The sequence below is a fragment of the Epinephelus moara genome, chromosome 2 (assembly GCF_006386435.1).
Source record: "Epinephelus moara isolate mb chromosome 2, YSFRI_EMoa_1.0, whole genome shotgun sequence".
Lineage (NCBI taxonomy): Eukaryota > Metazoa > Chordata > Actinopteri > Perciformes > Serranidae > Epinephelus > Epinephelus moara.
The window spans coordinates 7,397,764-7,424,756 of NC_065507.1; the positions used below are offsets into that span (position 1 = coordinate 7,397,764).

General features: G+C 42.9%; 3 protein-coding genes across 3 annotated transcripts; 1 reads left to right on the forward strand and 2 right to left on the reverse strand.

Moving 5' to 3' along the window:
- Positions 1-4,493: 4,493 nt before the first annotated feature.
- On the reverse strand, positions 4,494-7,499 carry her13 (hairy-related 13). Its single transcript, XM_050071920.1, has 4 exons — positions 7,123-7,499; positions 6,813-6,899; positions 6,652-6,733; positions 4,494-5,821 (listed from the first exon to the last, which is right to left on the reverse strand). The coding sequence occupies exons 1-4, from the start codon at positions 7,207-7,209 to the stop codon at positions 5,355-5,357; spliced, it is 723 nt and encodes a 240-aa protein (XP_049927877.1). The 5' UTR covers positions 7,210-7,499; the 3' UTR covers positions 4,494-5,354.
- A 3,897-nt stretch (positions 7,500-11,396) lies between these two features.
- On the reverse strand, positions 11,397-13,131 carry her8.2 (hairy-related 8.2). Its single transcript, XM_050071932.1, has 4 exons — positions 12,967-13,131; positions 12,738-12,833; positions 12,569-12,647; positions 11,397-12,140 (listed from the first exon to the last, which is right to left on the reverse strand). Exons 1-4 carry the CDS (start codon positions 13,027-13,029, stop codon positions 11,770-11,772), a joined length of 609 nt encoding a protein of 202 aa, XP_049927889.1. The 5' UTR covers positions 13,030-13,131; the 3' UTR covers positions 11,397-11,769.
- A 1,012-nt stretch (positions 13,132-14,143) lies between these two features.
- LOC126400911 (keratin, type II cytoskeletal 8-like) lies at positions 14,144-24,428 on the forward strand. Its single transcript, XM_050061906.1, has 12 exons — positions 14,144-14,235; positions 16,351-16,395; positions 20,673-20,722; positions 20,807-21,006; positions 21,604-21,812; positions 21,918-21,978; positions 22,104-22,199; positions 23,141-23,305; positions 23,425-23,550; positions 23,710-23,930; positions 24,055-24,108; positions 24,261-24,428. Exons 1-12 carry the CDS (start codon positions 14,144-14,146, stop codon positions 24,379-24,381), a joined length of 1,440 nt encoding a protein of 479 aa, XP_049917863.1. The 3' UTR covers positions 24,382-24,428.
- Positions 24,429-26,993: the final 2,565 nt, after the last annotated feature.

Here is a 26,993-nt window from a genome sequence, read left to right on the forward strand (position 1 = left end):
AAATCAATTATCAGTATTATTATTAGTTGCTGAATATGAAAAATTATGTTTATTTTTTCTTTCAGTTGAGAAATTGATGAATCATTTTATCTCTGTGAATAAACAGATGGCGGCTGGACAACTGAGGGGACCATTCAGATGAAGCTGCCTATCAAGCAGTTGGGTCAGCCACGGTAGTTTAACCTGAGCAGATACAATGTCGATATAATGAGTGATTAAGCAGCTTAAATGGTGAAAACATGATTTAACATAATTACCAGGCTTCTATAGGAATGCTCCCCCTAGATAAAGGATCAGTAAATGCATATGAACTCATTATACTTTACAATGCAGTGGAATTATCTGTTTTTAGCACAACACTCACAATTGCATTTCTGCAAGTCTGACACTAAGAGTTGCAGACTTGACAGAGCTCCTCCAGAGTCACAGAAGACTTTATACAACTGTTTTCACGTCTGGTTGTACAGCAGGGTATTAAACTGTTATGTGTAGAGTTGTGTTAGATTGCCTTCAGATCATATGCATTTTCTTGCCAAGATAATAAATCTATAATTCTATATTTATATAATTTCAAACCTTGTTTTCATGTGACAAGATCGGAGTGTGTTGTGTCCTGCATGCTGCTGCTGCCTGATGTGAAGTGACTGCTCTCTCCCAGTCAAAGACAGTTGAGAAGAAGCCGAGGATGACAGGGTTCCCAGGGGACGTGTTTCAGCGCCATATGCTCGCCTCCGCCGTTGAGTCACTCTCACGCCAACTGTTGCATCGCACCGACCTTTAACCTCAGAATTCATATGCATGCTCACAAACACACAGCTGATGCATTTGGACACAAAAGTCCTCCCTCCTGTCTGTCTGTTGTCTTTTCCCTCCTTTTTCCCCGCTTAAACTAAATCTGCTAACGTGGTCATTGTGTTGTGTCGTTTTCAGCTGGCAGATTGTGGTGACACGATTGAGGAAAGTATTCCCACAGTCATTAACTCTAGTGTGTACATATGTCCAACCAAAAACACAATGTATGCTACAAATGTGATTGGCTTATTTCCCATAATACTGTATATTTCTAGCAGGAAAGTTGTTTTAGCTGCATTTTTAAGGCTGTTTCAGTTCAGAGATGTGTGGCCTGACCTCACAGAATGGGGTGTGCCTGTAATCTAATTTAGCTGAGGGTCCTTAAAATCAACATCCACACCCATACACCCACCTGCTTCATTTCATATACCCAAACATACACACTATAGGGTTACAAACCACACAGCAGTCTGCAATCACAATGGTATGGCGTGTTTGGGTACTGAGCATGTTTCTGTAGATTGTACACTGTTATTTAATTTAATTTGTTTGACACAGGGTTTGGCTAAAATCTACAGGAGACCAAAAATAGAATGAAAGAAGTGAAAGGCAGCTGTTTGATGGATGTAAACTAGGAACTGCTGAGGAAATTTGGCGACAGCTGATAAGGAAAATTGTTGAGAACTTATCATTTCATCATGGCTGACTGATGACTAACATGTTACATCTTGGCTTTTGTACAGATTACGCAACTGAGATATAATAGGTTAATGAGACAATTCTCCCTCATATCAAAAATACATTTCCTCCTACCTGCAGTGCTATTTATAAATCAAGATTGCTTTGGAGTGAGTTGCCAAGTGTTGGAGATATCGGCCATAGAGATGTCTGCCTTCTCTCAAATATAATGGAACCAGATGGCACTTGGCTTGTTGTGCTCACAAAGCCAAAGAAATACAAGGAAAAATAGGAACTATTTTCTTCCTACAAAACTACACCTTCCTGGATGAGAGGTTCATGCACAGTGTGAGATGTAAACTAAGCTTCCCTTTGCACGGTGATACTGTGATGGGTGTAATTTGGTGGATAAAAAGTAGTTCCTAAATGAAATTGCTCACAACAATCAACTATCTCAAATACCTAGTCATGATTTCTGGTACCTTTGGAACCAACAGTAACCCTTCAGACATGGTACCTAGACCCTAGTGTTTCCACTGCAAACAGTACCCTTAAATGTGGGCGCGGTTGTTGTCACTCACTGCTCCATCCAGCACTCACATGTATTTCCTCATCAGCGGTGACACAGATGGAAGTCTGCACCTCGTTTATCGTCCACAGAACGAGGTTGTATGCCAACATTTTCAGAACAAAAAGAACAGAGTGGACAGATAGGGATATTTAAAAATTGTGGCATTTTTTTACGCTTGAAAATCTCCTCATTACTAGAAGGGACCCAAGAGAGGCAATAAAAACTAAAGTAATGGTCAAAGAGAAATTTAAGGTGTGTTGATGGATTCACATCAACTCATGCATTCAGTAACATTACAAGTTAACGTTCCACCTTAAAAGTTGCCGGCAGTCGGCCCAGTGAGTTAAGTTATCTTTTTCTCAGACTTCAGCTGCTGTGAGAGGCAGCAAAACATCCTTTCATTTTATAGTTACAGTTTACTAATAAAACTCTCCACAGTATGAACAGTGGTTACATGAGCCTCAAAACCAGACACAACTCAGCCCTGAGCAGAGTGACCGTCCTCTACTGACCAATCAGACTGCAGTGTTCACAGCTCCACCTTTTAGGACGAGATCTGTGTGCTAGGTACCCCAACAGAGGGGGGACCAAACATGGGGACAGTACAGAACGGTTCTATTGGTACCATCCACAACTTTTCACAGTGGAAATGGAAAAAAAGAGAACCGAACTGCTTGGTGGAGACAGGGCTTTTGAGCACCACAAGCCGAGGTACCATCTAGTTCCCTTGTATTTCAGAGAAGGCATCTCTAGGGCCCATATTTCCAACACTCAGCAACTCACACCAAAACAGCCTAGACTGAGAAGTAGCACTACTGGTAAGAAGAACAATATGTATTTTTGATAGTGGTGGTGAACTGACCCTTTAAGGCTAATTATTGAGCTTTGGAGAGGTTGGGTGTGTAGGTGCATTTTGTCACCTTTGGACAGAACCAGGCCAGCTGTTTCCCCTGCTTCCAGTATTTATGCTAAGCTAAGCTAACCAGCTGTGATATGTAACTAACAGATATGAGAGTGCATCATCTAACGCTCAACAAGAAATCAAATCTTTTCCCAAAACATGCACTTAAAAAAACAATAGGCCTATTAAAGGATTTAACCCAACAGCATATAAGTAGTTCAAGCTCCACCTCAGCAACAATATGCTGTAAATAATAAAGCACATTTAGAGAGTTTATTAATTCAATTTTCATTTAGGAATTCTAGATTAATCATAGGCCAAAAACAGAACAAGTTTTGGGTTGCCAGGTTCTAATGTGTAGTCTATATCCTCCCTTGTAAGACACCTTAGGTTTAACTTTAGATAGGTAGGCCTATCTTGCAATTTTCTGATCATATTTAGTCTACTTTTACTTTGGAAGTGACATGCAGAACATGTGGGAGTTAACTGAAGTACTTTTATTTCAGTAAATGATATGAATATTTCTCTCCGTCACTGGTCTCAAATCCAACAGGCCTGCATCCCTGATAGCCGTGTGTGTGTGTGTGTGTGTGTGTGTGTGTGTGTGTGTGTGTGTGTGTGCTGGCTGCTGGTGCCTTTGAAGAATCTGAGCCTGCTTGTATCCTTTGTAGTGTCCCTTCAGCTGTGCGGGCGCTTTGACGCTCCTCTGTCAAATGGTCGCAGCTTTGATCCCCGTGTCTCCTCCGCTCCCATTTCAATGTGTTTCCTCCGACGTTCACACCCAGGTCCAGTTCGTGAACACCCTCCTCCACCTCCTGTTAATTATTCCTCCAAGACTCCAGGATCATCTGACAACAGACAATGAACACAGACGACGTGTGGTTTTGCACCAAATATTAGATGTACCCAACTGGTGTGGTGTATGAAATGGAAAACTACACAAACACATATTTTCGGGTGCTTCCACTTTTTCATTTGAAATCAGGAGCTAAGTGCGCATGCTCCACCGCCGGTGCGTCTCTGTAGGTTTGGTGGCTGGTCCAGACAGACTGAGTCCAGACAGGATCTAACAGTCCTTTGTTAATATGCTCATTGTATCTGAGGTGAGAGTGAAGACACTTGAGAGAGGTGCGACTCTTTCATGTCATACGCGTCCTCGTCGTGAGAAGAGCTCGGATCCAGGAAGGGAAGGTGTTAATGGGAAGAGGAGAGCATGTGCATGAGAATCTGAATTTGTAGAGTGATTCATTTATCTTGTGAAATTTGACTTTTAGCCTGCAGGGCATTTTGTGAGGAGTGGCTGTGGTTTAATGGGCCATGCAATCAAAGGTAAAGTTTTAAGCTTTTAATAGTTAATTGGCCCAAATTACTTCCCACAAATTAGCCTGGAGTGCTAAGATAACAGCAACAAAAATTCATTTTCTTAAAGTAAACATCTCATTCATTTTCCTGGAGAAAAATGCGTTACCCATATTTTTATATTTTAAATTCTATTTGATGTTTATGCTGCTTCCTGTTGTAATACTCTCGGTCATTGAGTCAGACAACCGCTTTTCAGTTACAGCATTTTATTTATCAAATTCAGACATTTTACTGACATTTCTAAACATCATTACAACAATAAAGTGGTCGTTCTTAAGGAGGCTACTGGTCCGATAAACTACAGGCCTTTATGAAATACAATAGAAATATTTATATTAATCAGAGGCATTGCCGAACTTCTCGGTTTCTAAAAGAGCTTTTCTCCGCATACAAATCCTATATACACTGAGTTACTGACACAAGAAAAGTGTGAACTGTTCCTCGTCTGTCCTTTGTTGGGTTATAAGTGAATGTTTCTCGTCTTTCTCCAGGTGTAAAGAAAAGTCACAACAGAGGACTCGAAGCCAGGGAGTCACTACTGAAAAGGAAAAGAGGGGGAGCGCTTTCAGGAGGCCCCAAGCTGGAGGGACCTTTAAGAGGAAGGGCCCCTCTAATGAGATAAAGGAAAACTCCACCCTTCGGACACTTTTCTGTGATATCCAAAGCACTTGAGCAGAGATCTTTAAACTTCTTCTTCACTGAGTGATTTCTTACATCCCCCAGAACACCAAGGAAAGGAGTCAAACGTGTTGCTTCAGATGTCGGTGGAGAGAAAGGCCAACACCATGGTCCCTCCACAAAAGTGATGCCAGAGGACAGATTGGACTCTGAGGGTTTGATTATTGAAAATCAATGTGGGGAATCCAGAATAAAATCCATGCATGTGGCCAGTTAACTGCAGAGGTAAATAAGTCCAGATATATTTCACCAACGAAAATGGTTATTTATGGAGTGCCATAGGGTGGAATTTTCCCTTTCAATAAGAGGCCTGGTGTCACATCTTAAAAGAAAGCTGCTTCAACATATCCCAACTGCACTCCATCCACACCCCTACCAAGGTCTCCACATAGACCGAGGGTAGGTCATGGTGGGCATGCTCATCGCCTCCCTGTTCTCCAAGCCCTCACTGGAGCTCTGGTTGTGCTCACTGTCGGTCTCGTCCAGGTCGGAGCACAGGTCCTCACTGGACGTGGTGGAGGGGGCCGGGGAGAGGGCCGAGGACGAGCCGCTGGATAGACTCCTCCCTCCAGGCGAAGCCAGGGTCGTGCAGAGCGTCTCGTCGCCTCCGTGCCAAGTGCTGCCGTTACTCCCAGAAGTGTCAGTGATTAGATCCATCAGCACGTCCTGGAGGTGGTCCTCGTTCAGGGGCATACACTCCAGGAGATGGTTGAGGAGCTCCGCTGCCACTGTGGCATCTATGCCAGGACAGCTGGACACGAACATGTGGACCTCGTGCATGCACTGGATGTAGCCGGCTGCAAACCTCTCGCTGGCTTCTCGGTTGAGTGCGTCTGTTTCTGGGGAGGGAGACAGAAAGACTGTGAAGTGACTGCAGTGGCTGCTTTTTGTGTTGTGATCCCTTTAAATGACGATGTGTCTGCAACTCTTATTCATCTGTTGCACATGCCCATCAGGTGTGATCAGTGTACCCTGAGTGGTTGTTTTCCCTTCTGTTATTTGATTGTGAGTCCTGATGAAGCAAAGTTATGCAGTGATTAAAGCTAATCTTTTAGCTAGTTAGACGAAGCTCTGAAGAAATTGCAAAACTTATGTTGCAGAAATGTGTGTCTTTTTCTGCTTTTCTCATCGATTAAACATCTCCTGAACCCTGAAATGTATCCTGTGACCCTGTGTGGGTGTTTTGACCCCCAGGTTGGATGCCAGTGCTCTAAATTTCAGGTCGAACTTTGACCATGCATACACAATAACATCCCATGATCCAGGTTTGATGATTTCAGAAGCAAACTTTAGTCTGCAGGGAGTCAGATACTGAATTTTAAGATTACAACCCCCAGAGGTGCTTTGCAGGCCTCAGCAAGAGCATATAGATTTCTTTCCATATGAAGGTACACATATGAAGCTGGGGGCTGGGTTCCCCTAAAAGGACATTTTGAGCATCAAACAACTTATTGCACTCTAGAGAAATTTTATGCATCAATTTTCATCATTTCATGGAGAAAACGTTTTTCATTTGGTCAAAATAAAAGTCCTCTTCAACTTTCATGATCTTGTCATGGGAATAAATGCCCCTGCTTTAAATATTGTGGGGGACGTGTCCCCTGCGCCCCCCCCCCCCAAATCTACACCTATGGATATACAAGTCTAAGTTGCACAGAGTCGTTCATACCTTGGGTTCGGTTCTTCAGTATGTCCTCCACTTTCTTCACGGTCATCTCAAGCACCTCTGCGTTCTCCATCTTGGAGTGAAACTGTGGAAACAACCAACAGACCATCAGAACCTAACTCTACCTCTGGATCACATGGACAGGTGAGCTGAGCTGTACTCACGTCTGTGTCTGCCAGTAAAGTCCGCAGCTCCTGCAGACTCTCATTGATGCGAGCTCGCCTCTTCTTCTCCACCAGAGGTTTCCTGGTCTGCAGGAGCACAAAGATCACACTTCATTCAAGGGAGAGAAACTTAAAACTACTGTACAGAAGTTGCAGAGATAATCAACTGTTTTAGCTTTAAACGTTCTTTCCATTAACTCTCATCAATTTGCAGCGACGTGATATGCATCGCAGACTGTCACCGGCGTGACAAGTGCGTCACAGCCAACTGTGTCCAGTCATTCCCTCAGCAGCTCCGCTGTATATCTACCTTTCTGTCCGCTTTCTGAATCCCGTAGTAGGACTCATCCTCTTCCATATCCAGTCCGGTGTTGCTAGGCCGAGCCGAGGGGGCCATGTTGGTCGGATCGCCGCGTCTGTGGCTTCTCCCACTGCGGCGTCTCTCCGTCAGCAAAGGGGGCAGCTGGCAAACGCAACCGGTTACAGGAAGAAAAAAAAATCGACAAACTCACAGGCGAGGCGAGGCGCCCTCTGTTTATTGTGCAATCCTAGTGAGACGTGCTGCTGGCGCTGAGTGGCTGTTGTTAGTATTTATAGGGGCTTATTAACATGTGAATGGGGGCTGAGCTGCTCTCGCTGGGGGACGACAGAGCGCACACGGCCGGAGCCAATGAGCGCCCACTCCCTTTGTCTCCGGTCAGCCCCGGTCTGCGCCCCGAGGAGCTGGATGGGCTTTAATCAGACAGTTTGTTGGGTTAAGGGACCGACCGCCCTGTTTTTCCCCCTCTGTTGGCCCTTATTAACTATGTGTAGGCCTACATATATCCAAATGTACAAAATTAATAATCAAGCAGAATAAATAGGCTGTTAAATGATACAAAGCATTTGTCCTTTTTAATAAAACTATATGATAAATGATTGGATAACTGTTGTTCTTTTATTGAAGGGTAAGTTGTGATTTACATTCAGTAGCCTATAATTTGGTGACATTATTCAAAGTATTGCTCTGTATTTGTCCTTGCTGCGCAATTTTCTGACCACTTTGACGCGTCAGTGCATTCCAGTATTATTCTATGAGTGTCTCCTCATGTCTGTTTTTCTGCCCGACCCCATTCTCCGTTCTGCAGCCCTTTGTGTCCGAGCCTCAGCAGATTTACCCGGCTGTTTTGGCGGATGTAACGCGATGCCTTCAGTTGGCAGCTGCTGCTGCTGGCGGCCCCTCGGCCCAAACTGAATCAGCCGGGGGAATTAAGGGCCCTTCTCCAAAGAAAGCGACAGGTGTTGGCCTGCGCCTCGTTTGTTCTCCGTTTGTTTGGTGACTTCTGATTTGTGTGCAACTGAATTCTCACGTTGCCTGCTCCGCTGTGTGAGAGTTTAAAGCCTTATATCTGGCTGATTTTGCTGACACCATTTATACCATCTTTATTGTGATGTGTGTATCAGCATGCAAATTTGAAGATGTCCTCCTTTAAGCAACATTAGGACTTATTGGAGTTAGGCTAAATGATGCTGGTTCTTGTGGTATCATTACTGGACTTTTGGGGTTTGGATGTGTTGGTTTAGTCCTTTGCGCACAATGTCTGTTTGTTTATGTCTAATAAGAGCGCTCAGCCCTCTGTCCTCGTTATTACACTTGTTTTGTTCACACCATTATCATGCAAATCACCCTCACAATAGAGCAGTTCTGTCTGCTCACTGGCGGACCGCGCAGGCATCTGTGCCACAGTCCAGGTAAATGCAATGGTGTGTTTTCAGGTGCACTTTTACGCACGGTATTTCCTCAATTGCGCAGCATTTCCGCAAAAAGCACCACTGAACTCCAGTGCACCAAATGAGGGAAGAGTTTCAGACCTTTTAAGTGGAGGGGTTTTGGCACCTCGCCACCCCCAGATCCCCGTTCCAGATCTTTAATGGTGTGGACTGTGGAGAGAGCAGCTGTCTCGGCTCGCTTTTGTTGCTGAGCTCCGCAGAGGGACCAGGCGTCTCTCTCTCTCTCTGTCTCTCTTCCTCTCTTCAGACCCGCCGCCTGGCTCCATGTGGCGGCCAATCATAACGGTAATAATAGCGGGAGAATGGACCATATGCACGTTTCTACTTTTCAGAGCCCAGTGATGAATTACAATGATGAATTACTTTCTTCAAACGTAGGCACCCGAGCAGATCCTGACCCTGCTTTCTTTCTTGAATGCTCCTAAACCTCGCTGTGTTCCTTCTCTGATTATCCAACTTATTTTTATTTTTTTTACGTTTTTAATTTTGACAGTTTACCAGAGGCCATTAAACTGGGAAACCAGTGTCAGCGGCTCGACCACAAATACCAGACATACATGAACAATCCAATCCCTAATAATTCATTAATTCATAATTAGCACCTCAGTGAAAATAATGTGTTGGCAGGCCACGAGTTCCCCCAAGTCATAAAAAGTCTCATTTACCTTGTGGTTTGACTTTAGTGACTCAGGTGTTGAGATTCCAGTCTCTGACATTACTGTCACCACCCAAAATACAATGGAGGTGAATGGAGTTTAATTTGTGGCACTAAAAGCATCGCAAATGTGCCAATAAGCTACAACAGTGTGGAGTTCATCCATCGTTCATTTTATTCAGTGTCAAAACAAAAACATCTTTTAGCACCACAAATGAATTCCATGACTGCACCTCTACAAACCTCAGCACACAAAACTGAAAACATGTTGCTTTATGAGTTGGGTGCACTAACCCATTAATTAAAACTGTAATTTTGGCCACTAGGGGGCAGGAAAAAAAACATTAAACTGACTTATAATCAGAATTTAATCAATATACATAACTTGTTGTGGCTAATGTGTCATTTAATTTAATTTAATTTAATTTAATTTTATTTTATTTTATTTTATTTTATTTTATTTTTAATATCATTTCATTTCATTTTATCTAATTGTATCTAATTTTATTTTATTTTATTTTATTTTATCTACCCATGTTAAACCAGGTAAGTCCCACTGATATTAATGATCTCTTTTTCAAGGGAGACCTGACCAAGTCAGCAGCATAAGAAAAAATTACAGACAAACAACAATAACAACAGTAAAAAAAACACAGAAGATATGCATTAACATGTAGAAATATTAAAATACTTACGCAACATGGAGGCTTCAAAGAAATACTTCCCCCATTAAATGACTATTTGTATATCAGTCACTACTGTAGAGACTACTGTTGATGAAAAGATGCATTCAGTGGTGGTTTATTAAACAAACAGCTGGATAACCAAAGCAAAATGAGATGAAATATTACATGATGTGACATTACGGTCAACAGAAAATATCAGAGCCGAAAAACTCACTTTGTCTAAGAGCCACCACGCCAGTGAATGAACAGGTAATAATGTGAAACCACACCCCTGTGCCAATTACAACTACTATAATAATAAACAGAGGTTAAATACACATTCATTTCCACTAAAATTGTAATATTGAAAACACTTTGGTATTTACACTCTCATGAGCTAATGAATAGCACTCCAGGGCAAGTGCATACATTTGAACTCTGCTCAGTGGGATACAGAGCAGCCCAGACACACTATGCAAAGTGTTTTAGATTGTCAGATTTGAGAGAAAACGCATGTGTTTGGGAAGCACTGGCCATGCAGCTGGATAAATAAGACTTGGAGTATACTGCATGAGTTGTGTGAGCGTTTGTTATCAGGTGTTTTGATATAGTTTTGCTGCTTTTAAATGTGGTCCCCATTTACTTCAATTCATTAAGAGTTTTCTCTGGTTTTGGATTCTCCGTTCAGAGTTTTCTACACAAATTCACTGTAAACCATGGTGAATAACTGATATACAGATGATCCTTTTGTGCGTGAAGTCTTCCTTTAAATAGCAACATCTCATTCATGGAGGACAGGCCAATAATAAAATAAAAGGTGGCTGAATTCTGTTAAGCTGCTTCGGCTGGCTTACTGTCACGACTTACTGGGACAGTTGAATGGAACAAAACTGCCATTGATGTTTCAAGTAACACCTGTGCTTTTCCTGTTATGACAAATCAAAATGTGTAAAAGGCCCACATTCCTTTAGCTCTGCTCAGACTCCACTAAAATCACTAAACATTCTGGCATTTGTTGCAGGGCAGATATCTGAGTTTATGAACTAAAACATTTGCTGCTGCTGCTGGAACTGCGGTGACATTGACCTGTCCAGTTATTTCAGTTGCAGCCATTAAAACAATAAACTACAAGAGGCCTAAGAGACGCACTGAGCTGCAGAATTGGGTCACAATTTCCTGTGTCACTGTGAGTGACCCATCTCACAGTCATTACATGACATTTAATTTAAAATGTATATTTAAAAATGATTAATGCAGCTCTAAAAATGTTCTGAAAAGGTAAGTCTGAAGGCTAACATCCTTTTCTTTCTTTTTTTTCATGTACTGTTGTTATAGGCCTCACTTGCCAATTATATTTCCACATCAATATTTGCATGATTATATTAGTAAATAATCTGATAATTGAACAGTTTGGCTCTCATGTCCTGTCCCTCTGCACTACATGACCACATTCAAAACGTGATTAACATGAACAAGAAAGCCAAATCAAATCTCAAGAGTGTACAATCAATTTTATTATTATTAATGTTTGGGTTAATTATACAGCAAAGGAGGAAGACATACAAATCTATGCAATACCATAAGCATAGCATCTACAAAGCAAAGTCATGCCTTATAATATCAAATAAATAAAGCTGTTAATACAATAAATACATGAAAGATTAATAAGAGCCTTCTATAATGCAGGCTACGAGAAGTCGACTTCTGAAGGGAAGTACTGAGAAAAGGTCTGTATAGAATCATTATAGCACACCTACAATAATAATCACTGGAACAAAACTGCCCCACGTTTGTCTTCTGAGCAGCATATCTATAAGATACATAACAGAGGATGGTCTAACAAAATGGAGAACTGAGATCCACCACTTCACCAGGGCCTCCACATCTCCAGCATCCCCAGGTGGGAGCTGTGGAGTGCCGGCCTCTCCTGGCGTCCAGCCACATGGCAGGTGGGGCTCTCTCTCTGGAGCTGCCTCCCAGCAAGGGGCGCTCCTCTGAGGGGTGTACAGGGGAGCCCCGTGCCCTGACCGGCTGGAGGAGGTGCATCATGTCTGGGTGAGGGCTGGAGGGGGCGCTCATCGGTGGACCTGGGCAGGGACTTGAGGAGGTGGTTGAGCAGGCGGGAGCCCAGCGTTTTGTCCATCCACTCGCAGGTGAGGAGCATGTTGTGGACTTCGTGCATGCACTGGATGTAGCCTGTGCTGTATTTCTGCTGGGCCTCCAGGCCTAATGTGGGGTCTGTGGGAGAGAAGAGAGGAGGTGTGAGGTTATAGCACCCCCTGGTGGTGACAGCAGAAGATGCAGCCAGTAAAACAGCATCATCTGTTGCTTCTTTCCCAGGAAGCTGCTCAGGAATACTTTAAATTTGACAGCACAATTTCATTTAACAATGAAAATAATCCTCCTCTAATCACAACTTTACAATTGAATACATTTTGCTGCTGGATATATCTAACACTTTAGGTGCTGATGTTGCTCTCTGCTGCTTTAACTAGAGATCTCAAGCTATGTTATGGTCCCTTTAATGACCCTAGGAGTAACATGATTAATTTAAATAACAGCCAGTATTACAGGGATCAGTACAAACTAGAATCCTCAGTCATTTTTCATTACACCCCCACACATGTGACTCACAAAGACAAGTGCACAGGGGCCACGTTTCTTACCGTTGAGTTTACTACTCTGGATGTTTTGCAGATGCTTCACAGTCATCTCCAGAATATCAGCCTTCTCCAGTTTGGATTGCTGTTGAGAGATGAGCAGCCTTTAAGTTAACTTGCTTCAGCCCACATTGTTTACTTGTAGAGGATGTGAAACACGTGAGGAGATACTCACATCCAGTCTGAACGCCCCGATCACAGTTTCTTTCAGCTGATCCAAACAATTGTTTATCCTCTCTCGTCGCTTCCTCTCAATGAGCGGCTTCCTCAGCTGTAAAGGATGAAAAATAACGTCGGTTAAAAGAAGCCAGGATGGCGAGGACACCACGCTGGAGCGCAGAGGACAAAGTGTGGCCCTCACTGTGTGTCCTAAAGAGAGAAATCGATCAATCCGTGTAAAATACCTTTCTCTCCTCCTTGGCACTGGGATGTTTCCCCACGTTGTGCGCCACGGATGAAGCAGTCATGTTTTTTCCTCGGGTGCCTGTGCGCTTGTGCCTCCTCTGTCCTCTGGATCTCAGCGCGTCTCTAGGGCCCTCGGCGCGGCGCGGCCCTCTTATTTATCGGGCGCAATTAGCATGTGAATGCTCCCAACTCTTTGGCTGCGGGATTTTCCCACACACGGGGTCCCATCAGTCAAGACTGACAGGTCACTGGCTCCATTCAATAACCGAGAGACCCGGCCTAGAAAGGGAAAAAAAAAAAAAACCTCACAAGCGACAGATGTCCAGCCTGAAACCATGCACCCCCACCCTCCGCGCTCCACCCAACAAAAAAACTGCAGTTTCCTCTTCTCCCAGGGATGAACAAGAGTGTGCAGTTACCGTGCTGTACTCCGGGGAGCCCCTCGCCTATTCTTCTCAGGAGCAACATTACACTACCTGCAAAAAGGCCAAACCTATTCCCTCAAAGCTCACAGGGAAACACAATGGACTGACAAATCACTTGAGAATATGTCTGCCCCTATAGCCTGCAGGGTGCAGAGCAGGGTGCATGTGCAGAAGATGCTTCACATATAAGATGAAATTATAAAACTATATAATAGGGTGTAAATACTTAATGCATGACTGATTAATTAATGGACAAATTAAGGCATATTAGTTAACACTTTATTTGTACATTAATTTAAAGGAGACCAAATTAGGATTCCAGCGCCACATGTGTTCATTTCAGACCCCTGCATCTCCACAGCTATTTTCATAGAAATATTGAGCCTTTTTTCATGATAGGCCTATATCCTGCATACATTCATGAATTCAATCATCATGAGTCATGCTTAAGTTAAGTTTTAATAAAGGAAGGTTTGAGGGAGAGTCAAGATATCTCAGAAATCTAAAATTCTTCCCCAAAAACATCTTCCACTGCAGCCTGTTTGGCTTTGATCACTCTCCGTGTTTTCAAATCAGACATCTGCTCTTAACTGTTAGCCAGCAGATGTCAGATTGACCAGATGTCCCCCCACCTTTAGGTCCCTCAAAGCGCGCGGGCCCCTGTTTTGAGAGCCACGCGACTGCCAGGCGAATGCCGGGTCGTGGGAACCGGAGCCGAACAAAGGCCGCTCTTCATTCAAACCTAATCAGCATGAAGAGCATAATAACCTCCGGAGAGGGTGGACAGTCCGGCCGCGAAGGAGGAGGAGGAGGAGGAGGAGGAAGAGGAGGACGCTTTGGCAGGTGACCAGTGGATGACCAGCGCTGCAGGTGTAAAGGAGAGAAACCGAGCCAGTGCTACAGAGGCAGCCAACGCAATTAATTACATCAGAATGTCAATTAGGCCTGTTTGAATACCCCCGATGTTTAAAGGAAATAACGTCAACCTTCTTTTAGTTGTTGTTGTTGCCATGGGAAACAGCATTAACTTTATCTAGCCTATAAAAAATATCAGGGTTCTTCAAGAATTAGGGGTGATTGGGGCATCAGGTTAAATGGAGGGTTTTATTTTCTTACCACGTCGCCTTCATCTTTGTGAGCATTTGTACTTGTGCAGTGGTGTGTCTGTGTCTCTCTGCAGTTACACCTCCACAACACTAGTGGGCGGTGGAGGTTTCTGTGAAGTGCTGTAAAGCTTAGCCGATTCAAAACACACATGAAACACACATTAAACATGGCTTAATAGAGACAGTTTCAAACACAAGTACACAAATCAGCTTCACTATAACTCACAGCATTCACAGACAAACACTTGTCTTTATCTGGACACATTTTCCCCACAAATATAACATGCTAAGATTATTAGCACAAGCCTATGGCATTTTAAATTGTAGGCTACAAATTAGCCTAGCAACTGGCAAGCTTTTTCTCTTCTCATGTAAAACCAGGGACAACAGCAACATTAACAAAGGTACCTGTGCACAATTTGGCTCCATTACAACTCACAAGGTTCACTGACAAAACAACTGTCTTATACTAAACACGTTTTCCAAACAAATAGAACATGCTAACGTTACTAGCACAAGCCTATGGCATCTTATATTGTATAGATTAGCCTAGCGACAAGCGGAGATTTCTCATTGAAGCCAGAATAAATCCCGAAGGGTAAATAGCCTAACACACAAGAATTAAATTGCTATTTTTGTGGAGGCTGTATGTATACACAATTTATTGTTTCTTATCTGTGAAATGAAAGTAAATAAAAGCTTTGTTTCCACTGAGGGAAATGGTTTCAGTTTACAAAAACAGACAGGAGGTCTGTGTCACCGTGACGAGTAGCTAGTTACAATTCTGGGGAGGTGCACGTCAGGCTACAGCGTAGAACTACGACGTGGAGCTTATGCCATAGCTGTGGCGTCAATTCAACGCATAAGTAGGCTATAAAGTCCCTGTTAGCCTTGACTGTCACAGCTCAAGTTTCTTAGGTTATGTTTTTTTTTATTTCATTCATGTTGTTCCCAGTTTTACTTTGAAACTCACATCTCCTCATGTTTCAGATCACTTCACTTCCTGCCCCTGTGTGTTTTCCCTCCTTTCTGATGACCTCACCTGTGTCTGATTGCCTGTCCCGCCCTGATTAGCCTCACCTGTGTCTTGCTATCCTTCCCCTCACCAGAGTATTTAGTGTGTGTCTGGTTTTCTCTCAGCGCCAGTTTGTCTTAGCTCTTTGTGTGTCTAGCGTTCGGGCCATTAGTTTCCCTTTGTCCTTGTTTTTTTGTAGCCTATTTAGCTTGTTGATTGACTCTGATTCTGCCTCATCTCTGCTGGCTTTGTTTACCATCACTGATAGAGTATCCAGAGTTGTGCATTTGAGTCCACTCTCACCTGGTACACCCATTGTTACACTGACCTCTTTACCCAACCCTATCTTATCCTGATTGGCATTTTTAACCTCAATTAAAAGTGTTATTTTTTTTCTCAATTCAAACATTTGTCATAGCACTGTTAAGCTGTGTTTATAAGTTCATTTTATGCCAACATATACGTGTCACTTAGCCTAATTTGTGTAGGGGCTCGAGTTCTGTGGTCATAATGGACAGGATTTTGTTTTTACCTTTTGCTGTCAGAGTTGTCAGGAATAAACAGAGATCACCTCCAAAGATATCCATGGTCTGGGCCTCTCAACACAATGCAGACAGCACTAGAGTCCATAATGATGAACAGGAAAAGAAAAGTGTGCATGTGAAATTATATTAAACAATGAAATAAACTGTGCAATAAATATGCTTACACGTATGCTAAGACGTGTTGTCCCAATCACCCAAATGGTACAAAAAAGAGGTTTGAGGTCACTTTACTTACAGAGTGAAAAAAAATTTCACTCTGTTTTATTGGGCCATAAAAAGGTCAAAATCAAAGGTGTGTTAGTGAGTCATGGATCGGGGGGAGTGGGGGGTTTGGGGGGTCCACAGGTCCCCCTGCATACACACACACACTCACACACATACAGACACAGGACTTAGATCTTTTTTTTTTACTATGGGTATTATTCAGCTTTTCAGTGACATTCATACCTGTTAAACCTATTCCCACTTTTCCAACTACTCCATTACTTACATTTCAGCATTCACACCCCAAATTTCTTCAGAAATTGCATTCCTCTCTTGTTGCAGCCCCGAAGGTGTGGCAAAAATGCACGTCTTAACACAAAAAGCACAATAGTTAAGGTCCACCCCAAAACAATGGTTTGCAGTTCACTTCAGGCAATAGTGCATTTCTCAGGAAACACTGTTACCTATCTGACAGGTTGAGTCTGAGGCTGAGACAATTTACCTGCCTGCAAGTGCACATCCCGAGTTCCAAGTAATTGGAGGGGACATCCACTGCTCTGCCAAACCTCTCTCTCTCTCTGCTCCCCCTTTTCTGTGTGAATCCTTCAGCCATCTTCTTGGACCTAAGGGAGCACATCATGTTGGTTTTGTCAGGATTCAGTACAAGCCTCATAAAGACTCCTCTGAACAACAATAAAAGCAGATTGCAGTTTCTCAATCACACAGGCTAAAGATGAGTCACAAATAATGATGTCACACACATGGAAATGAAATTTTGACAGGTGGGGTTCACCCTGGACAGGTCACCAGACCATCACAGGGCTGACACATAGAGACAGACAACCATTCACACTCACATTCACACCTACGGACAATTTAGAGTCACCAATTAACCTGCATGTGTTTGGACTGTGGGAGGAAGCCGGAGACAACCCACACTGACACAGTGAGAACATGCAGACTCCACATAGAAGGGCTCCCCCACCCCAGAGTTCGAACCAGGAACCCTCTTGCTGCACTGTTGAGGCCTAGTTCCCCAAAGCATGACTGGATCTCATTGCCTTTTGTACGGTACAATGGCCAACAAGGACAAACGCAGCACAGCAACCCAAAATGTTTCCATTAGGAGAAACATGCTGCAGCTTCAGAAATTACGCCACTTCAAAAAGGCCTGGAGAACTTCTGGACCTGCAGCATGTTTTTGTTGCATTTGTTTTGAGTGTTTTTTCTTTGCATCGCTTCATTATTTGCTGTGTGTTTGCTGTGAAGTTATTTATTTTTCATCTGCAGCATGTTTCTGTTGTTGTGTTGGATTTTTGTATGTGTTTTTGAATTGGCATCGCTTCAGAAGCTGCAGTGTGTTTCTCCTAATGGAAATGTTTTGGGCCAATGTGACACATTTGCCCTTGTCTGACACTGTAGCCATGGGACCAAAGGCAAAGAGTACCAAGTACTCTGTAGGTATAAAAAAAAATGCCATAGGTATATAGTAGATGGTTGAGTTACACAATCAGTTCATGGTGTAGATAGATTCTTGTGTATGAAATGAATCTAAATCCCATCACATTAACTGAAACAAATCAGACCTGCCAGGTCTGAAAACGCCCACGCTGTGCTCAGCACCAGCCGACACATGCAGGGCTGGCACAACACTCTGACTCCATATACAGTCCCGTGCTACATGCACTACACAGGCTTTATATTAATGCCCCATATGTTCTGTTCTCTGCTACAGATAGTTCAAACTCCTTTTAGCTTTCTGTCAGTCTGGTATTTTTCCTGCTTGTTGGTATAAGAATGTTTGAGAAAATGACACAATGTGCCTGACTTTGGATAGCGAAAGCTGTATCCACTTTTATGCTCAAGTGCCTCAATTCGTTTGAGCATTCACTAACCTATAAGCATATGGTGCAAACATTCATGTCTTCAGGAATCAATGCACACATGTTTGAAATGAATTTACATGCATGCATTCAAACGTATGTTAGGTCAGCTTTAACAACAGCTGGTCAGAATGTGTTTTGCAAATCCAGTGAGATTTTACCAGTTTAAACTTATATGCCCATTGAGATTCAAATTTATTTTGCAAGGGAGTCCTGGCCAAAACAACAGCATGAAAAGTCTCACATGACAGAACAAACACAACAGCAAAAAGTTAAAACAAAAAACAAACGTTTAGTAACTCGATATGTGCATTCACTTGTCAAACTAGCTCTACGACACTTGTCGTTCTGATAACTGCAATGAGTGCACGGAAACCTGAATCAGAGACAAACCACAGCGCAACATGGTACACTGAATCTAAGATTTTCGAGTAGGATCAATTTGCATTATAAAATATCATCATAATCATTTGAACCAATTTTTTCCTTGCACCAAACAACAAACACCAACTGTTTGTATAATATAAACCCAACATCACCCTGAGTGTTTTTCATAAGACACTCAAAATGGTGTTTAAAGGACAGATTGTCTTGCAGGAAAAAACCCGAGACCTGTTCAATCACCTTATTACTGAAAGTAACAATCTGAAATACATCATCACTCATATGCAGACAAAATGTGCACATACATGTTTATAGCTTTTCTATATGGGTAATCATAATAGTGTGTGCTTCAAGTTGTAGACACATAAATCTTCTGTGTTACAGTACAGAAGTCTTGCAGGACAGTGTCAACTTGACAGCTGTTCAAGGTTTCTGCGTAAGATGAGGTCATGCTGTAACCCTTACTTTCTCCCCTGTTGCTGATCAGTTGATCAACCTCACGCAGTTTTGGACTTTTTTTTTTTTTAACAGTTGAGGCTTTTTTCCCAAATTGTTTACTACATTTGAGTTGCTGTCAAACTTGCTGTCATACTATGATCTTAGGTCCACCCCAAAACAGTGGTTTGCAGTTCACTTCAGGCAATAGTGCAATTCTTAGGAAACACTATGGACACACTGTTACCTGTCTGACAGGTTGAGTCTGAGGCTGAGATGAGTTCCAAGTAATTGGAAGATGGAGAGAAGGTGGAGCTCACTGGGACATCCACTGCTCTGCCAAACCCCTCTCTCTCTCTGCTCCCCCTTTTCTGTGTGAATCCTTCAGCCGTCTTCTTGGACCTAAGGGAGCACATCATGTTAGTTTTGTCAGGATTCAGTACAAGCCTCATAAAGACTCCTCTGAACAACAATAAAAGCAGATTGCAGTTTCTCAATCACACAGGCTAAAGATGAGTCACAAATAATGATGTCACACACATGGAAATGAAATTTTGAATTGATAAAATTGCTAATAAAATAGGTCTCAGTCGAGAGCCTGGCAGGACACCATTTTGTATTTTCAAAAAGCAAGAAAATACACCACCAACTTGGACACTTTGCGTTCCCTCGCTCGAGTAGTTTTCAAACCACTGATCAGTTTTTGAGGACAGCCCTATGTTAACCAGCCGCGGTAAGAAAACAGAGAGGTCAACTGCGTCAAAAAGTTAGAAAACTCTACGAAAAGGTACAGCACAGCAATTCTAAATTAAAATGTCACCAGTCATATCATGTGAGATCAAATACAATCCTTTACCAGATTTGGAGCCTATCCCAGCTGACATTGGGTGGGAGGCAGGGTACACCCTGGACAGGTCACCAGACCATCACAGGGCTGACACGTAGAGCAACCATTCACACTCACATTCACACCTACGGACAATTTAGAGTCACCAATTAACCTGCATGTGTTTGGACTGTGGGAGGAAGCCGGAGACAACCCAAACTGACACAGTGAGAACATGCAGACTCCACATAGAAGGGCTCCCCCACCCCAGAGTTCGAACCAGGAACCCTCTTGCTGCACTGTTGAGGCCTAGTTCCCCAAAGCATGACTGGATCTCATTGCCTTTTGTACGGTACAATGGCCAACAAGGACAAATGCAGCACAGCAACCCAAAATGTTTCCATTAGGAGAAACATGCTGCAGCTTCAGAAATTACGCCAATTCAAAAAAAAACTGGAGAACCTGGAGAACGTGTTTTTGTTGTCTTTTCTCACATTACCCCTGGCTGTGATGCCATTTCTGCGACAACACCTGGGTGTGTGCAAGTGCACCTCCCAAGTTCCAAGTAACTGAAGAATGGTTGAGGGGGGGATAAGATTAGGTGGAGCTGATTGGGGCCTCCTCCAAAGTTGAAGGCAGATAAAAATCCATCATGGACAGGGAGAAGTCACTTATTGGGACTTGGCTCTCCTCTAAGTGCGCTCCACTGCTCTGCCAAACCTCTCTCTCTGCTTCCCCTTCTCTCTGTGAAACTTCTCTTTCAGAGGAAACAACACCAGCCATGGAAACTGTGCCTCAGAGTATGTTACGACCTTCGCGCCCACAACCTCCGTACATTGATCATCGTTTCTCAGGACCTCTTATCGGCAGCGGGTCATGCAGAATATCAAACACGTCAGTCCGTGGTCTTGCCAGTAGTATTGCTGGTGGTAGTAATCTCAGAATCTCTAGTGGAGGTAGTCTCAGAGTCTCTAGTGGAGGTAGTCTCAGAGTCTCTAGTGGAGGTAGTCTCAGAGCCTCTAGTGCTGGTGGTTTCAGAAGTGGTTTTGGTCCTGCCACAGGTTTTGCAGCGCAACAAATCACAGCTGTAACAGCCAACCAGAGCCTACTGACCCCTCTGGAACTTACGATCGACCCAAACATCCAGACTGTCCGTACACAGGAGAAAGAGCAGATCAAGACTCTCAACAACCGCTTCGCTTCGTTAATTGACAACGTGAGTAGCTCTTTTCTGTATATCAACATCCCACACCATTTCAGTGTGTTTGTGCTTTTGAGAATACAACTCTGATTTGGTTAAACAACAGATTGTAACATAAATGAATATGAAATATTAGTAATAGATAGTGGATGCACTGTAAACAGTAGAGTTCATTGGTTTGTGCAAAGGTGAATGGCTGCAACAGACCACTTGAGCTCAATGAATATTACATAGCAACCACAAAGCAGTTACACTTAGGGCACACAAATGGCCAACAGCGGCCCTGGATCTGATCAAAAGAAATGTTATGGAGCGTTCCATGCAGTAGTAATATTGCGATGGTAATGAGGCTGAAGAAGAAGCTTTCTCTCAGTTGCTCATGTGTTTTGTGATATATTTGCCTTTTTTTATTCGTGGTTTGCTGAAAGGGAGAAAATGAAAAGAGACATTGGCAAGCACCAAATCTGATGTGGATTATTACCAGTTTTTAATGTAGTCTTATTATTTAATTAATTACACAGTCATTCAATGTGGTTTGAAGTCATATTCAAAATAATACCTCTCCCCCAAGTGAGACTGGATCTAAAAATGCTGAATGATTTTACCTTTAAGGTTCGCCTTCTGGAGCAGCAGAACAAAATCCTGGAGACTAAGTGGAGCTTGATGCAGAAGCAGACGGCCCACCCCTCCAACACTGAAGCCATGTTCGAGGCTTACATCATGAACCTGCGCAGACATCTGGACGGGCTCGGCAGGGAGAAAATAAAGCTGGATGGAGAGCTGCAGAACGTGCAGGGACAGGTGGAAGACCTCAAGACAAAGTGAGTCCATACTAGCCCAGGAAACCAACAACAGCTACAGACCTACAGTTGCTGATATCCATAGACATTTTCCATCAGCTAATCTTTCCACTGTTTGTGTGGCAGGTATGAAGATGAAATCGACAAGCGTGCCGCTGAGGAGAATGAGTTTGTGCTCCTGAAGAAGGTAAGAGTTGGCCTGCAATTAAAGAACCTGTCACTTTGCCATTTCATTAACAACAGTGGGATTAATTAATGTTTTTCCTCTGACCCATCGCTAACACAGACTGTTTTCTTCCTCTCTACATACAGGATGTGGATGCCCCCTACATGAACAAGAGTGAGCTTGAAGCCAAGGTTGATTCCCTCCAGGATGAGATGAACTTCCTCAGAGCTGTTTATGATGCAGTAAGAAAAATGAACCATACCAAATTACCTCATTCCTATCATTTCTGTTTTTTTGCTCCTTTTTTTTTAGGGGACCTAACATTGAAGGTGTATTTGTGGCAAAAACTCGTGACATTTGGAGATTTCTCTAAGAATTGCATTTTCCGCAATTGGATGGCGAGCACTTATTTTCTGGAAAATGATGAGAAACCTGCTTATTGTCAATACACCCATTTAAAGGGATAGTGCACCCAAAAATGAAAATCCAGCCAATCCAGCTGATTATGGCATAATGGCTGAATTTTCATTTTTGGGTGCACTGTCCCTTTAAGCTATACATTCTCTGAATGCCTGAAGTCTCTAGTTTGTGGTTGCAAAATTTCATGAGGTTGTGATAATCCTACTACTATGGCAGCTATCATCATCAAATATGAACAGAGTTGGGCTCAATAAATCTACAAGAGTCTCAGTTTTCCAGTCATACCCAATTTATGCAATTCCAGTACTGTTTAGGGACTCTAGTATGCCGAACTATTGAAATAGAATAGCCAAAAATAAGACATTTGTACTGCATGAGAAAAATGGCATCGCTTTTGCCCCAAATTCCATGGGAGTAGCACAAAGTGGGCATGACTTTAGAAGGGAGACTCGTGGGTACCCACAGAGCTCATTTTCATTCAGGCATCTTGCAGTGAGAGGTCAAGGGACCCCTGTGAATATGGCCATGGTTTTCCCTCGTCAAAATTTAACCTAAGTTTAGAGCATTACTCAATCCCTTACTGACCAGATAACAAGACACGGTTGGTACCCACTACAGCCTCTAGAAGACTGTAATGTCAGCTGAGGATGCCTAGGAGAGTGGAGGAGGTTAAATGGCATAATGTGGGCACAGATACAGAATAGAAATAGATATTGAACATCTAATTTCATTTTTTTAAATGACATATCTCTCTCTTTTGCAGGAACTGCAGCACTTTCAACAACAGTTTAAGAACACTGAAGCCACTGTGATAATGGACAACAGCCGAAAACTGGACATGGACGCCACTGTGGCTGAGGTCAAGGCTCAGTATCAGGCCATCGCGGACCGCAGCTGTGCTGAAATTGAATTATGCTATACGCAGAAGGTAGATAGAGAGAGAAAACAATCTCATCACGACACACACGTCCTGCAATGTCAAATAAAAGGGGAGAGGTCGGTCCGTGGAATCTGCAATAACAATTATTTTTAATCTTATTCCTTCAGTTCGAGGAGATGAAGACCAGTGCAGACCAGACCGGAGATGACCTCCGCAGATCTAAGCAAGAGATTTCTGAACACACCCTCCTGATCAGCCGCCTCCAGAATGAGATTGAGGCAATTAAAGGACAGGTAAGGTCACAGTTACATCATTTACACACACACACACACACACACACACACACACACACACACACACACACACACGCACATATATATGATCATGTAGAGGGCATTTTGACATTGACAAATATCACTAATGAAACTTCTGCTAACTTTACAATCTCTCAGTGTGCCAACCTGGAAGTCCAGATCACTGAGGCTGATGAGCGCGGAGAGCTGTCTGTGAAAGATGCCAAGGCCCGCATACAGGACTTGGAGGTGGCCCTGCAGAAAGCCAAAGAGAGCATGGCCCACCAGGTCTGCGAGTACCAGGAGCTCATGAACCTCAAACTGGCTCTGGACATTGAGATTGCCACCTACAGGAAGCTTCTGGAGGGAGAGGAACTTAGGTAAATCTTAGCTACTTTGGGTTCACAAGGCGTCTAATATTCTGAAGCACTTACTGATTGCATTTCATCACATCGTGTAGGCAGCAACATTAGCAGCTAATATTGCTTATTTATCTTTCTGCAGACTTGAAGGTGGGGGAGGAGAGGCAACTGTCCGCATAGAGTGTCAGCAGCAGCGGTACGTATTGACACATATCTGTACAATTCAAGTCATTTCTACACAAGTTCATGAAAATATGACATTAAATAAAAATTAAATGTGTGTGGTTGTTACGTTTGAACGGAAATTCCTGCCATCTCATCTGAAAAAGTCTTATTTTCATCATCCAGTAGTGGCGGTTACGGTGGCTTTGGCAGCATCACGGCCAGGAGCGGTGGCAGCAGCAACGCCTTTGGCGAGGCCACGTCAGCCACTAACGGGCCCTATGACCGCATCACAGTCACCTCCTGAAGAACAACCAGCAGCTCTATCCTCACTTTCTATAAACAGCAGTTGTCTTTCTCTCCATTGTCCTCCATCCCTCATTTCATTCTCCTTCTCTTGTCCCTCCCCTCTCCCTGAAAACCACTCAAAGCTTCCATAAATCCCCTCACCGCATCCTCAGAAACATTTGCCTTTAACAATTTTAAGCTGTCAGATCCATGTAATAATGCAGCTTTCTTTGGAATTACTGTGCTAATGCAACTTTTTGGCAGCACAAGTAGAGGCAGAGAAAATATTACAACAGAAACAACGAGCAGCAGAGATAACAGTCAGCCCTCTCTTCCTTTAATCAGTCAGCCTGATTGTCTTTTGGTTGCTGGATCTGCTGTCACGCAGACAATAGGATAGCCTAGTTGTAGTGTCATGGCAGAGAATCCTTATGGCAACAATCGCTGCACACAAAATGCCAATAGCAGTTCTTTGATATGCACAGAGGGAGGTCTGTATGTTGTGGTTGGTCTTGAATTTATAAAGCAAACATGGCATAACTCCTCTTTTCTGTAAAGTCTCTGCTGTTGTCTCACATCTGTCGTTTTGTTGTGCATTTAACCACCACCAGAAGCAGTCACATGTTACACTTTCATATTTGACTTTTGGGTACCTCTTTTTCTTTTGCTCTGAGAAAAAATGAGCTCTCCACTGGTGTTTTGATGCTCCTGTACCTCAATTTCCACTCTGAATAAAAAATAAACTGGGATGTGACTGGATACCAATCAGTCACATCAGTAGACTGCTGAAGCCTTGTTTATTAATTGAGTTTACTAAATTGAGCTTAAAATTTTGAGTCATGTTTCAGAAGGGGAGCCTTTTTGTGGCAGACTTTGCATGCTGGGCCTGGGAGAGAAGGCGTATTTTGTTTTGGACTGAACAGTAAAATGACACATATTTTGGATTGATCACTGCAGCGATATTGTAATGGTGTCTTGTGAACCCATGAGGGTCGGGCTAATGTTTCTGTGTATGACACAAAAATAAAGAAATAAAAAGGAAAGACAAAGAGCTAGTCCACCAATAAGCTGACCCCAACAACCTAGCAACAGAGACGATTTCTAGTCCATTGGTTCCCAACTTGCCCAGCCATGGGCTCCAGATTTCTCTTTAGTAATTACTAGGTCCACACAGTTTAATATATTCAGCATCATACTTTGGTTTAGCCATGTAGTCCAGCTAGTTTGCTGTCTCTGTCAAGTAGCTGTCCGTTACTCACTCACTCAAATGGTACTTAGAAATAAAAGCTCTGTGCCAAAAATGACATATTCTCACTCCGATCTCGTCACATATTGACATTTGGTTGTGGACTTTCCATGTCCAGATATGATGTGAAAGGTACCCTGGTTGTGCCATGTCAAGTTCTGCCTATTACATACCATCTTCTTTCAAAATACACTTCTGTTTTCACAGGAAATGTACCATTTACATACAGTGTCTATCAAAATAAACGCACTACATCAGTACAGCGCTGCAAACTGATGTTATTCTTTCCTTCAACAACTAATGCACACGGTTATGTTTAGGCAACAAAAGCACATGGTTGGGTTTAGGAAAAAAGAACAGGGTTTGGCTTTAATAATCTTACGGGATGCAAACGCAGGTCTGCCAGGTGAAAGTCGGCGTTTGCGGGACCCATCCAACACCCCTCCCTCCTTACTCGGACTGTCATCACCTTAACTTTTGTTCTTGTCCCATTACGTTTCCCCCTGACACTACTGACGTTAAAGGACAGCTATTTTGTCAGTGTCTGGTGCCAGATTTTGATGACTTTGGAGTGGGACCGGGCTGACCAGAAATTCACTGTACTTGAAAATAAAGTGTTTTTTTTTTTAATAAACCTGACATGTTTGCAAGTTACTTGCGGTCCATTCAAAATGGACCCATTTGAGGTGCTTTCTTACCTGTAGTTTGGTTCATTTGGTTCACACCAGGGGGGGGAAATATGATAATATTGCATTTTAGTTTTGGTCAGGTTCCTGTTCACACTGACATTTTTCAGTTAACATGAAGTTCTACTGACTGACAGGTAACTCATTGATTGGATGGTTTTGGTGTTTGTCATCCTGCATCATGATTGCATCATCAGGATACTGCCTCAAAGAATTTTGCCAAGTTTGCAGTGGTGGAGGCAGGGCTGGATTACCCCACCAGAGGGCGCCAGAGCAAACATGAGCGTAAGGCTGAACCAACTGTGCCAGCTCCTTAACTTCAATAAAAAATACAATTTTGATGAGTAATAATGGCAACACACAATATACAAAAACAAAAATCAACAGCTGTCTGTCAACAATGGCTTGTCAAGTCATAATATTAGCAGACTGCCACAACTGATTTTCATACATGTCTCGAGTCAGTTATTTCTTTTATGCACATATTATTTAAATAACGTGGTTTCATTTGTGTTATATAACTCATCCCAACACATGGCATCTACACAGACAACTATGGTGCATCTCTTAAATGTGCGAAACCATGATTATGATTATCAAACAGCTGAGAGCTGAGAGAGCAGCATTGTTGTAGGACTAACAGGGCTGGAAGCTTATAAGAACATACTTTGATATAACCGTATACTGTAGCCTACATAC

Bases quoted from the DNA above. Each gene is read 5' to 3' on its own strand.
- her13 (XM_050071920.1), bottom strand. From the start codon at position 7,209: ATGGCCCCCTCGGCTCGGCCTAGCAACACCGGACTGGATATGGAAGAG. The intron at 6,900-7,122 runs GTAGATATACAG...GTGCTCCTGCAG, and splicing joins TTCAGAAAGCGGACAGAAAG to ACCAGGAAACCTCTGGTGGA. The intron at 5,822-6,651 runs GTATGAACGACT...CTCCCTCCCCAG, and splicing joins ACTGAAGAACCGAACCCAAG to AAACAGACGCACTCAACCGA.
- her8.2 (XM_050071932.1), bottom strand. From the start codon at position 13,029: ATGACTGCTTCATCCGTGGCGCACAACGTGGGGAAACATCCCAGTGCC. The intron at 12,834-12,966 runs GTATTTTACACG...CATCCTTTACAG, and splicing joins GTGCCAAGGAGGAGAGAAAG to CTGAGGAAGCCGCTCATTGA. The intron at 12,648-12,737 runs GTGAGTATCTCC...ATCTCTCAACAG, and splicing joins TCGGGGCGTTCAGACTGGAT to CAATCCAAACTGGAGAAGGC.
- LOC126400911 (XM_050061906.1), top strand. From the start codon at position 14,144: ATGAAGAGCATAATAACCTCCGGAGAGGGTGGACAGTCCGGCCGCGAA. The intron at 23,306-23,424 runs GTAGATAGAGAG...TTATTCCTTCAG, and splicing joins AATTATGCTATACGCAGAAG to TTCGAGGAGATGAAGACCAG. The intron at 23,931-24,054 runs GTAAATCTTAGC...ATCTTTCTGCAG, and splicing joins CTGGAGGGAGAGGAACTTAG to ACTTGAAGGTGGGGGAGGAG.